The 12,630-nt window shown below is 43.4% G+C and overlaps 1 protein-coding gene across 1 annotated transcript in view; it reads left to right on the top strand.

Moving 5' to 3' along the window:
* Nucleotides 1-565: 565 nt before the first annotated feature.
* Nucleotides 566-12,630, top strand: part of STARD10 (StAR related lipid transfer domain containing 10) — a 22,139-nt gene continuing 10,074 nt past the window's right edge. Inside the window, exon 1 of the mRNA XM_072400184.1 lies at nt 566-1,048. Coding sequence (XP_072256285.1) covers nt 890-1,048 — 159 coding nt within the window. The 5' untranslated portion in view covers nt 566-889. The remainder of the gene's footprint in view (nt 1,049-12,630) is intronic.

Genomic DNA, 12,630 nt, shown 5'->3' with positions numbered 1-12,630 from the left:
CAGAATGACACCATGGGCTCTATTTATAAAACAGGGAATCTTTCATTCCTTCAAACATTCACCGAATGGGTGAAGAAAGGAGGTGGAAGGAAGGAGATAGGAGATGGAAGGATTATAATTATTATTATTAATAAACATGATTTATATCCTGTACACTGTACATTAAATAGGGGGTGCAGGTGACAGACAGATACAGGTAGTGACACAGGAAGGGGAGGGTAATCTGCCCCGAAGAGCTTACAATCTAGAAGATGGGGGAATTTACACACAATAGGAGGGGAGATATGTAGTGGTGGGAAGTAGTGATGGATGCAGGAAGGAGATGGAAGGATGCAGGAAGGAGATGGAAGGATGCAGGAAGGAGATGGAAGGATGGAGGAAGGAGATGGAAGAATGAGATGGAAGGATGCAGGAAGAAGATGGAAGGGATGGAAGGCTGAGATGGAAGCAGGAAGGGGATGGAAGGCTGGGATAGAAGGATGCGTAGTAAAGCTGTCAGTGTGTAGGACCCAGCGGCTGGCAGATGTGGCCCCGGGGGTGTGTGTGCGCAGTGTGGGAGGGGACCCCTGTGTGTACATAGAGATATATTTATGTCCCCCAGCCTGGCAGCTCCTCTCTCTCTCGCCCGGCATCCTCCCCTTGTACACCGCACGGCGTAGGAGCCCTCCATCGCGGACGCTCGGTGCATAGGGCCGGTGACGGAGCGGCGCTGGGAGGGGATCTGCTGCACCTGTCTGGCTGGAAGAACCAGATTCACCGCCCAGGGCAGCCATATGGATGTGCGGGAGAGAGGAGCCACCGAGTGCTGAGCTGTGTGCGTGAGGGGCCCCTCAGTCCGATCCCATAACTACTACCACCATCATCATCAGCACAACCACCAGCAGCCACCATGTCCAGGGAATCCGTCCAGATCCCAGATGACCGGGACTTTCAAAACTTCAAGACTGAATGTCACTCTGAGTCTGGCTGGACATTGACCTATAACAAGTCGGGGATCACCGTGTGGGTGCAGATCCTGGAGGAGGAACGGGCCCTGCACAAGATCAAGGTGAGACGGATCACGTGACCTCGGGGTGACAATACCTGTGTGAGAAGCCTCAGCTGGAAGCGGTGTACAATGTAATCTCAGGGCCGCTCCATGACATTCTGAGGCTTCTTCCTGCTAGATATCCTCCTCCAACTTCTTACCCCTCATGATGATGCTAGGGGTATATGTAATAAGCATTCACTGCAGGTAAATCTTCCTGGTGCATGTGTTTTAAATGACAGTGAATGATTCACCACCTGTAAATATTTGGTGAAAGTCACATTCACGGTTTAGTGCCTCTTACCTGCCTGAAGAATGAATGAGAAGTGCAAATATTGAGTTTATTCACCCAATGAAAAAGCACCTAAGGTTGTGATCTGCTTCTATAAATACCCGGGTGGGTTGTATTGGGAATTTAATGGGAAGAGCAGGGTTTATTCACCAGCTGTGGCAAGGGATCTTTTCTGTAAGAGCTCAGGTGAAAGGGTTCTTCAGCGTCAGAGATTATGTTGATCCTTCCTCCCCTATAACAATACTTTAATACAATGTTCCATCTGCCTGGCATGCTGCTTATGTGGCTTTCTAGGTCACTGATCTGGAACAAGTACCAGGAATTATGGCTTCTTTTAAACTTTCACTGGCTGCATGCTTGTTGCAGGTCGCAGCGATTTAGAAGTATTAAAGCAGAGGCAGCCAGATGACTGGCGTCATTAGAAAGAGCTTGGTAATGGCCGCCTCCATGATTGCTTTACTTTATGACTCACAAAGTATTCCTCTTCAATTAAAGGATCAGTGCCGGCACCTGGATGGGGTTTCTGCCTCCAATGGGTTAGTGAGGGGTTCACGGGATTGTACCCGGGGTATGAGATCAAATCTAACGAATAAATAAAGGGAAAAAAACAGAGAAGCATCTATGGGGTATGTATGGGGTATGAATGGGGTAACGTATAGGGTTTGTATGGAGTGTATATGGGGTATGTATGGAGTGTGTATGGGGTGTGTATGGGGTAATGTATGGAGTGTGTATGGGGTAATGTATGGGGTATGTACAGGGTATGTATGGAGTGTGTAGGGGGTAATGTATGGGGTATACACAGGGTATGTATGGAGTGTGTAGGGGGTAATGTATGGGGTATGTACAGGGTATGTATGGAGTGTGTAGGGGAGGAGCAAAGGAGTATACTTTATAAAGGGAAGGGCAAAGAAGCTGGGCCAGCACAGACAGTAATTGTGGGGCTGTATAATGAGCTGACGCTCTGCACAATATGACTTTCCGGCTCTCGTCCTGCTGCCCTCCCAGCAATAATTGTGAAATGATCTTTTTTTATCACATTGCCACCCTACGCCCAATGCAGAGCAGCACCGACCAGTTCCTCCACTTATAATTAATTATAATTGTGAATTATAAGAGGGCAGCTGAGAATATGACGCACTTTTCATGCCAAATGACCACGAAACGCCAGCTCAGAGGTGACGCCGTCATATAAATCCCGGTGAATGTGTGTTCACAAATGTCAGACACAGATCAGCCCCTGCAGCAGCCTCATGCCCCATCACTTCCAGGGTCCGAAATTCAGGACAAGGCCATAGAAATCAGCAATGCGTTGCAGGGGATGCAGCGAGGTCGCCGCTACTTTAGTACATTAGTACGCTGATGTGGGAGAGGATTGGCAGTTAGCGGATAGGAAGGGGTTAATGTAGGAAAACAAGCTCCATCGCTCCTCTGACGCGCTGGGATTCAATTATCCCGCAGATATAAAGAGCTGGTGCATGATAGGGGCGGCCAGTTCAAGGCGGACGAGGAAATGCGCCTTCTGCTGCAACCATGACTCAGCTGCCATTACTGGAGCCACGCAATCGCTGGAAATGAAAACAATGGGGCCTATTTATAAAACGTCAACTTACCTCCCTCCCCCACCCCCCTAATAGAATGGGGGTAAAACAACAGGCTATGCGGAGGTTACACCAAAGATTGATGAACACCCCGGCCAGGAGGGTGACGCCATTGACACCTCCTGTAGGCACGTCGCCATTGTTAAACTGAATCCAGAAAGATTGCAGTGACAGTATGTTACCCCGGGGTTGGGCCTTAAGGTGACCTTGCATTCTATTCTTCCATATTGCCCATCCGGTGGGGGGGGTCAGCGGCTGATTTTCACCATCAGGTGTCCTTTCTGCTCTGCCAGGCTATGACGCATTAGGTGACCTCAGGGAGCTGCAATGAATTATGCAACACATCGTCCATCCATGGACAGCCGGGGTTAACCCTTCCCGTGCATTGGTGTGCATGGTGATACTAACTGAAGGCGATGCTGCCCCATGTGTTATACAGCACAATGATACAATGTAACCTTCTTATTCATATAAATCCCTTATTATTATTTTTATTATTATTAATAAACAGGATTTCTATAGCGCCAACATATTACGCAGCGCTGTACATTGATCCCTGATACATTGATACAAAGTATTCAATCCGCCTGTGCAAGATTTGATCTCATGGTTTGTGGTCATTTTATGTTCGGGATCAAAGAAGAAACGACAATTTTTTATATTTCAGTCCTAATGGCGCTATTGGTTTAGCTTTGTGACCCCTTGGGTTTACCTTCTGTTCATTAGGTGACTGCTGGCTGCACCCAGAAAGAAATCAGCGTTACATTACTTCAATAAAGCTCTCCAAGACTGGTAGACTATCATGGGAGAACCTGAGTGATCCAGCAAACCTGGAATGGACTTATTACAAAATATTTACTATTAGCTGCCAGTCCTGGACAAGATCCATTTCAGGTTTGCTGGATCACCCAGATTCACTCATGATAGTCTATCGGTATTATACAATTGTAAGTTCAGACCGGTGATAGGAACAGATGCCCCTGGCACCATGCCAGTCATTTGGCTGCCCCATTGGTTGTGCTGGTTTCTTAATGAATTGACATTGGACAGTGGGCAGAACTGACCTGCTCACCAGGGCCCCCTCTTGGCTGTGATGATACATAATGCTGAGGGTGATATGGTACATCCAACATCACAACTATGGGCACAGCTATCACAGACACATCACATTATATTCACTTCCATCAACCAAATGATTGAATATGAGGAACAAACTGAATTCAGCTCAATGCCCGGCAAACATGAGAAACGAGACATTTTGTATTTGTGCCGCCTGAACCCAGGAAATTCTGCTGATTACCAGCCTGAGATTCCAGTGCAGAATTTTTTCACTGCTTAATATATATCCCAAACCCTAACCAGCTATAGATATGGGGCTGCATTAGATCTGTGACTCCAGGTGACAACGCTCACTCGCTGTGCTGTATGAGGAAGCAGCGTTGTCAATGCTGAAATATTTATTCATCTTCATATCAGTGCCCAGGGGATCCGTAATCTGCACTGAGAATTGGGAATAATGCTGCAGAATATGTCTTGTATGCATTGTATGATACTTCTCCCACTGCCTAGATTGTAAGCTCTTCAGGGCAGGGTCCTCCTCCTGTGTCACTGTCTGTCATTTGTAACCCCTATTTCATGTACAGCGCTGCGTAATATGTTGGCGCTATATAAATACTGTTTATTAATAATAATATTAATAATAGGTTAACGTTATATCTTTGGTCATTTGCTTTTTAAAGTATAAGGAAGAGCTGAGACGTTCACCTTCATTCCTTTTTATAAAAGGAAAATACAAGTTATGTAATGATTCCAATGGGGACACCAGAGATTCCCATCACATGAAGGAGATTTATTCCAGATTTCTCTGATTTTATCACTAAACATATGTGAGCCTTACAAATACAATGCTGATATTACAATGATGGGATGAGGAATAGGTGCAATGTTATTTATATAGCTCTGACATATACCGCAGTGCTGTACAGAGATCACTGAGCCAGTCCCATCGGTCTCTGTGCATAGGAGCTGACACTCTAAAGACCCTCCACAGACACATACTATTGTTATACATTTATGTAGCTCTGACATATACCACAGTGTTGTTGGTGGGTTGGATTATATCTCTCCCAATGCTAAGTTCTCTCTTATTATCCTCTCATTTTGTTTTTTTCTGTGGCCTGCACGGCTGACAGACATAAACCTGTAATCTGTCTGTCGGTGCAGTTGGCTGACAATTGCTGGCTGCAGACATCACGGTGACATTTGCCGGCCTCTCGGTGAGCGCTTGTCTCTCTGATGAACTCCATAATGAAGATATCACAGCTCCTCTCTATGTGCCCTCCATGCTGGGCCTGAATGCAAAGCCAGGTGATGGGGCAGGGTTATAATGCAGAATGATGGCTTGGGCAGCATGGTGGCTTAGGGGTTAGCACTCCGGCCTTTGCAGCGCTAGGTCCTGGGTTTGAATCCCACCCAGGACAATATCTGCATGGAGTTTGCAGGTTCTCCCTGTGTCTGCGTGTGTTTCCTCCGAGTACTCCGGTTTCCTCCCACATCCCAAAAACATGCAATTAAGTTAAATGGCTTCCCCCTAAAAATTGACCTTAGACTACATTAACCACATATGACTATAGTAGGGACATTAGATTGTGAGGGACAGTTAGTGACATGACTATGAACTTTGTACAGCGCTGTGTAATATGATGGTGCTATATAAATACTGTATAATATTAATAATAATGATGCTTGAGATGATCAGGCAGTGAAAGGGTCAATTCTAAACATTTTCATCACAGACGGACATACTTTGAGATCTTTCCTCGATCAGAAGTATTTTTCTTTGAATGTGCTGGATCTGTTTGTTAGCCCTTACAAAGGAGGTTTGGCAGGGTTGTCCGGTTTTAGAATAATTTCTCCCTAAAAATTACCACCACCTGGTGCCTTACCATAACCCCCTCCCGCCCAATGGTTGGCCTTACACCCCCCTGCATGGTGCCTTACCCTCTAGGTACCTTCCCTTCCAAGTACCTGACGGAGCTCCAGCCCTGATCATCCAATGCCAAACACCAGCAACTAAAATCATAAAATGATGACAAGGTTTTATATCTCCATTAGTTGTCCCCATCCGACTCAGCCATCCCAATATCATCGGCATTTACAAATGGCAGCAATCTGCGCTCATACAACTGATAAAACATTTTTAGTCTATAACAAATTGGCGCAGATTTCCCCTGCTGTTGGCATAACTCGGAACTTGGGGTTCCTATATTAAAGCGCGCTTGGGATATATTGCTTCTGCCTTGTTACAAACAATCCAATTCCTAAACTACTTTGTGAATTCTGTTACACCTGCCGACCACTTATGTGACCCATCCTGGGTTATAAAGTGACCAATCTGGATCCTGTGTATGGGTACAACCTTTTAATGAATCTTCCTGAAGAAGCAGACTAATTCTGCGAAACGCGTCAAATGAAAGTCCTGTAAACAGCATGTCCAGTTCCCCTTCACTCAGCGATTGTAATATCTCTGTAAATATTGTAACATCTTTTCACCTCCTTGGCAAACTCTGTATAATAATTAGGAGGTTGTCTGAATCTTTCTTGGCCACTGATTTTATGGTCAGCATAAAATGTAACTAATAGATTGTAAGCTCTTCAGGACAGGGTCCTCTCTTCCTCCTGTGTCACTGTCTGTATCTGTCTATCATGTGAAACTCCTATTTAATGTACAGCGCTGCGTAATATGTTGGCACTATATAAATCTTGTTTAATAATATTAATATTTTTCATAATATTAAACTAGTTTCTTTTATACAATATTGATGCCCAAAATGTCCCATTTCCCTGAACATCCCAGCTCTTGATGTTTCCTGGAATGTGGCTTTCTTTTGCTTTGTTCTGTTCTGACTCCTGATACCATTGGACCCTTTCTTCTATATACCCTCTATATACGTCTGTTATCTCCAATCAAGCCATTGTGCAGAGGAATTGTCTCTCCCTATACGGGACAATCTGTGATACGTTACAAATATTTTTAATTATTGATAGCAGGAATAAATATTTGATGTAATATTAGTCTGTAGCCGGAATAGGACCTGTGAGGTTCTTATTTCATTAGGAATTCTTATTTTTATATGGAATGATAACTATGGGGTCTCTGCTCATCAATGATAAATAAAGCTCAGTCTATAATTCTCTCCCTATGCAATGCTTTGAATTCTTTGATCGTTCCGCATTCTGCAATCCCACTATAGAGAATTAACAAAGAAAGGGGCTGTTGGGATCTTCTGCAAAGTTTTCATTTATTTAGGGCTGGAATTGTCAATACTTGGGGAATGTGAGGACCCATGATGTTCCCAGAGAAAGGGGGGCTTCTATATTCTTTCTACTGGTCAGTGACATTGTTCCTTCTAATGATGGAGCTTATGGAGGTGAGCGCTTTGCACACCTTGTTTTGTTTTGAGCTGTTACATCCTTATAAATAGAGGTGTCTGTGATCTAATATTGGCAGTTATTATTATTATTATTATTAATATTATTAATAATAATAATAATAAACAGGATTTATATAGCACCAACATATTACGCAGTGCTGTACATTAAACAGGGAATTACATCACATATTATTATTTCCTTGAGGAAGTGAACATTGATTCAGGAAATGTGTCAAGAATTAGAGAATTGTTGTTTTGTCTCACCCACTATATGAAAAATGATCAATTTGGAGTAGCTATTAATTCATAATTACAATATCTACAATGTTTATTTACCAGATTTATTGGACTTTTAAGGCACCAGAAGTAATTTTGCCTTATACAACATCAATTATAAAAATATAATTTATTATTATTCATTAAAAGGCATACATAGGATATCAGCTGACATTTTCTCCATAGATTATATCAATATATCCCAGCCACAATAATTATGCATTGCAACACATCAGTAACAATATATACATGGAGGGCTTTATTTGAATACCCCAGTTATTGGAAATATTTATTTGTAATTAATTGATTTTTTTTAAGCAATATTGTTGGGGTGAATGTGGCAGCATGAATAAATGTTGTTATATTGAATGAGAAGATGAACATTGGTTGAAGATTGGTTATAGTTGCCCCTGCATTATATTTTTGTTTTTATTTATTATATGAGGTTGTTTGGTTTATATATTATGATAATGAATAGAAGATCAAACATAAATATTGTGTTTCCTCTATTGTTTCCTGTGCTTATATTACTGATTTCACTTTTGGGGTGCATGGGGAAAAATAAATAAATGTTGTTACATTTCAGTGATAACATTAAGGTTTCCTCGTGTAATTTAAGGTACCCAATAGTCCTACGTAGGGGAGTAATATTTTTATATTGATTTATAATCAGGCAGAAGTCAGATCTAATATAAAGGGGGGGGGGCACATGTTGGAGCGACAAACTTTGGATTTATACTTTTCTGAAAAGTCATTTTAAAGGAAAAAGAAAGTGACATATAACAAGTCATCAATGGATGGCTTTGAATTTACAAGCGCTGCAGTTATGTGGTTATGTCATTTATATTCTATATATTGGTGGCCCCTGCATGATATTTTTGTTTTTATTATATGATGTTATTTGGTTTTTATGATATAGAGCAGAAGATAAATATTATGATTCCGCCATCATTTCCTCTCCTCTTTTTACTGATTATCACTTTTGGGGTGAATGTAGTAAAATAAATGAATGTTGTAATACGTCAATGATTGGCATTGTTTTTGGTACCCGGTTATAGTTGCATCAATACGTGCCAGGGTGCTGCAAACATGCGATGGAGAAGCCCTTGTGCTGAACCCGTCTGCTTCCCAGAGCTGCCATCAAAATAAGTGATATTGCTTTATTGAAGTGTCCTAAATATTTAATCTCCCCAGCCTGCGGCCCTCCGCCTCTCCATGGAGCTTTTAGCCCTGCGTTATTCTCCCGCGTGGCATGTGCCCGCAGATGGTGATGGGTTAAGCATTTCCATGATCTGTGTCTTTGTTGCCTGGAAATTTAAAGCATCCTTCACCCCCTGCCTGGCAACCAAACCTCTCCTGGGACATCTGCCTGGTGTGACCCTGCACCTGCATGCCACAACACAGAGCCGGGCACGGTGCCAACCGGAGCAATGAAAAGGCCCATCATTTTAATAATGCAAACATTACACCGCACACGACGGACCGGTGTCACTGCGCTGTACAGCAAGTACATATTGAAATATTTAACAAGCTGAGGGTGATGCCAGGGATGGCCGGTGAGGGGGCACGGGCAGCTCTTCTCCATGAATGGCCAGTTTGCAGCTTTATGGTCCGGGTGGAACTACAAGTCACAGCACACCTAGGGCTGTGCCTACCATAGGGCTAAGCCGTAGGGCGGTTTTGGGAGGAATTATCAAATATCAATGCTTGGATAGGTTGGTGCCATTCTGGTGGAATGGGCAGGATTTACATGTAGGTAATGCCCACATGTGATGCTGATATTTAATGATTGACAGAACTGAAATCCAATGAATGAAAGGAGCAGAGACAGTCACGTTGGGCTAAGTAATGCTGGATGTACAGTAGCCAAGAAAAGAGTTGCTGCAGCTTCTAATGTATGTTGTGAGAAGCTCACAGTGTGCAGTAAAATCAGGACAAAGATGTTTCTATCAAGGAGAGAGGCTGTACAAATGTGCAAGATTTAATGAAGGAAAGGATGGACGGAAGATACCCACTGACTTCCATACTTTTCTGGGTTTGCAGTATTATTATTCCAAGCATTACTATCACTAAAATATGGAACAGCAAGAATGTAAAAAGTGATAGTCACATGACAGGTTCTCTTTGGGGCTGTATTACATTATCAGAATGTGAATTTGGTTTAAATTGAGATTGTTTCTATTGAATTGAATTCCGGTAACTTCTGTCTTGTTCTGCACTCTGCACCGCCAATCACTCCCATTATTCTGCAATAACATCCAAATATCGGAATCCAGGCACAGAAGTGTCATAGGTTGGGTTGTGATGTGAATGTGGCCTGGTGAATCTACTAACGTTTCTGGAGCAATGAGGCCAGTGCGGGCCCCTGGTGTTTGCTTCCTGGGGGCCCTGGCTCTGTATCTATGGAGGAGGATGGCAGATCAGGGGGCTGGATGGGAGCAGATAAGGAAAATTCTATACAAGTCATCTGTGCGGCTTCCAATCTGCAGGATAACCAGCAGGAGATCGGCACCATTCCTGTACAAATATTATCAGGAGACACACCGGGCATTAATACAGCACCAATCCTGATTGGCTCCCGGCACCTTAAAGCGGACCTGTCAGTAAACTCCTTATGTGTCACAATATTCAGCAACAGGTTCATTGCACAGAAAAGATCCAGCTTTTGTAAAAGCCATCCTTAAGGACCAGTCAGTGACTTTGTCTAGACTGAGATGATGTTGTCAGCTTGCTGCAGGCAGGAGGAAGCATTTCCTCAGTCTCCTCTCCCCCAGTGATCAGACTGCAACATTGTACTGTCATAGCAATCCCTGATTTCCTGCAGCCTCTTTTCAGCCATTACCTGTCTATATGCATTACAGAGATGGCCGCTCTACATTTCTCATGGCGGGATTCTTAAATAGTTAAAATAGTTGACCATGGCCCAGTTTCTGCCAAGCTTTAGCTGTCACACCGATGGTCTCACATTTGGCTCTAAAATACTTAGAAGAGTTCATGGTCAACTCAATGACTCAAATGTGCCCAGTTCCTGTGGTTGCAAAATAGGCGCAAATCATTACCCCACCACCACCATGCTTCACAGTTTGTATGAGACGTATGTGCTGTGTGTACATTATGGCCAAACACGTTGGTCTCATCTGTCCAGAGGACATTGTTCCAGAAGTCTTGAGGTTTGTTCAGATCCTAAGCCGTGCCGCCATGTTGTTTTTAGTGAGAAGAAGTTTTCTCCTGACAACCCTTCCATACAAGCCATAGGCATTCAGTCTTTTTCTATTTGACATGCCATAAACTGCAACATATACAATGCTAACTGAGGCTTGTAGTCTGAAATAAAGTTCTTGGGGGTTTTTACAATTTTTCTGAGCATGGCACGGTCGGACCTTGGGGTGAATTTACTGGGACGTCCACTCCTAGGTAGATTGACAACTGTTCAGAATGTTTCCCACTGGTGAATAATAATCTTTCTCCCTGTACAATGATGGACTTCTAACCCTTCCCAGATTGATGGGCAGTAACAATCACTTTTCTGAGATCATTGCTGATGTCTTTCCTCCTTGGCATTGTGGTAACACACACCTGAATGGTGCAGAGCAGCAAGCTGCCAATAGAGGGCGCCATACTGACTGATGATCAATCAATGCATCAGATGGGCAGCACCTGGCTGATACTTACCCCCTTCGTTCCTATGGAAGGGGTAAAGCGATACCTAAATTTTCACACATGGCGTCTGCATTGTGTCTATGTTAAATGAATAATAACACAATGGTGTGATATGGTATGTGTTGGTGTCATCTGAGCTTGGATTCACCTCAATTTAGGACCTACTACTGAATGATTTTATATTATATTCTAAGACATAAAAACTTAAAAATGTTTACAACCTCAATGCTTTGGCTGTCTGCTCATTCATTTATCTAGATTCACTTACTTTAAACCTGAGATCCCAAGAGCTAAAATTGTTTCTGCCCTATCAGCTTTGTGATGCCATGCCAACATGACAGATTGCTTCCAGCTCCCACATGTGCATAACGCAAATAATGAAGCCCAGTGTGAAAAGAAAGGCAGCCTGAGCCATTAAATATACAATAAGCTATAAATAGAATGTGCAGCTCGGCTTCTGCATAGTGTTGTGCACACTCGGGAGCTGGGAGTCACCTTGCATGCCAGGTAGCTAACAAGTGCAAGAGAAGAAGGTGAAATTCATGGCTGGTATTTTGCAATTCTTTGTCCATTTCCCTGAGACTTTGATGGCTTTTTACTCTGCTCCTCCATGCAGAATGGGCTCATACATTAGTGGACGCCATTCTTCCAGTCGCCGGGCTCCCCATGCCGGCTGAGGCATTAGATGAGCCCCCTCCTCGCTCAGGGCGTACAGCGCACAGTCTGAATTCTATAGCCGTGTCCTGGATACAAATCCACCACTAAAAAAGGATTTTACATTAAAAAACCGCCGACAGCCTCTCATTCCTGGAACAACAATGGGAGATACTATGACAACCAGCGCAAAATCCAATCACCAGCAGCCATTGTCTAATGTCGGCCCGGGCTGATCAATAATTGTCCCATTCCTGCACAGCCGCCATCCAGCCATGCGAATGTCAGGGGGACCTGCGGATAATGTGCGTCGATGGAGTGTCAGATTGTTTTATTACAAGATCACAGAATAAAACATAATATATACATCATAGAAAAATAAATATCAGGCTTTATACAAAAACATCAAACAAAAATATATTTTCCATAAACAAAAATTCCGAGAAACATTTACAAAGCCAAGAAGTACAAACCCCCCATCATGTATCCATATAATAAAATCCAAGGAGAGTATAGAGGACAGACAGGGAAATCACCCTGGGAAGGGCAGAAACTGAATGATGATCTGATGTTCCCCTTCATCCGAACCCCCCTGATATCCTCGCCCTCATCCGAACCCCCCTGATATCCTCGCCCTCATCCAGACCCCTCTGATATCCTCGCCCTCATCCAGACCCCTCTGATATC

The sequence above is a fragment of the Pyxicephalus adspersus genome, chromosome 1 (assembly GCF_032062135.1).
Source record: "Pyxicephalus adspersus chromosome 1, UCB_Pads_2.0, whole genome shotgun sequence".
In the NCBI taxonomy this organism is placed as follows: domain Eukaryota; kingdom Metazoa; phylum Chordata; class Amphibia; order Anura; family Pyxicephalidae; genus Pyxicephalus; species Pyxicephalus adspersus.
This window is presented reverse-complemented; position numbering and strand designations above follow the sequence as displayed.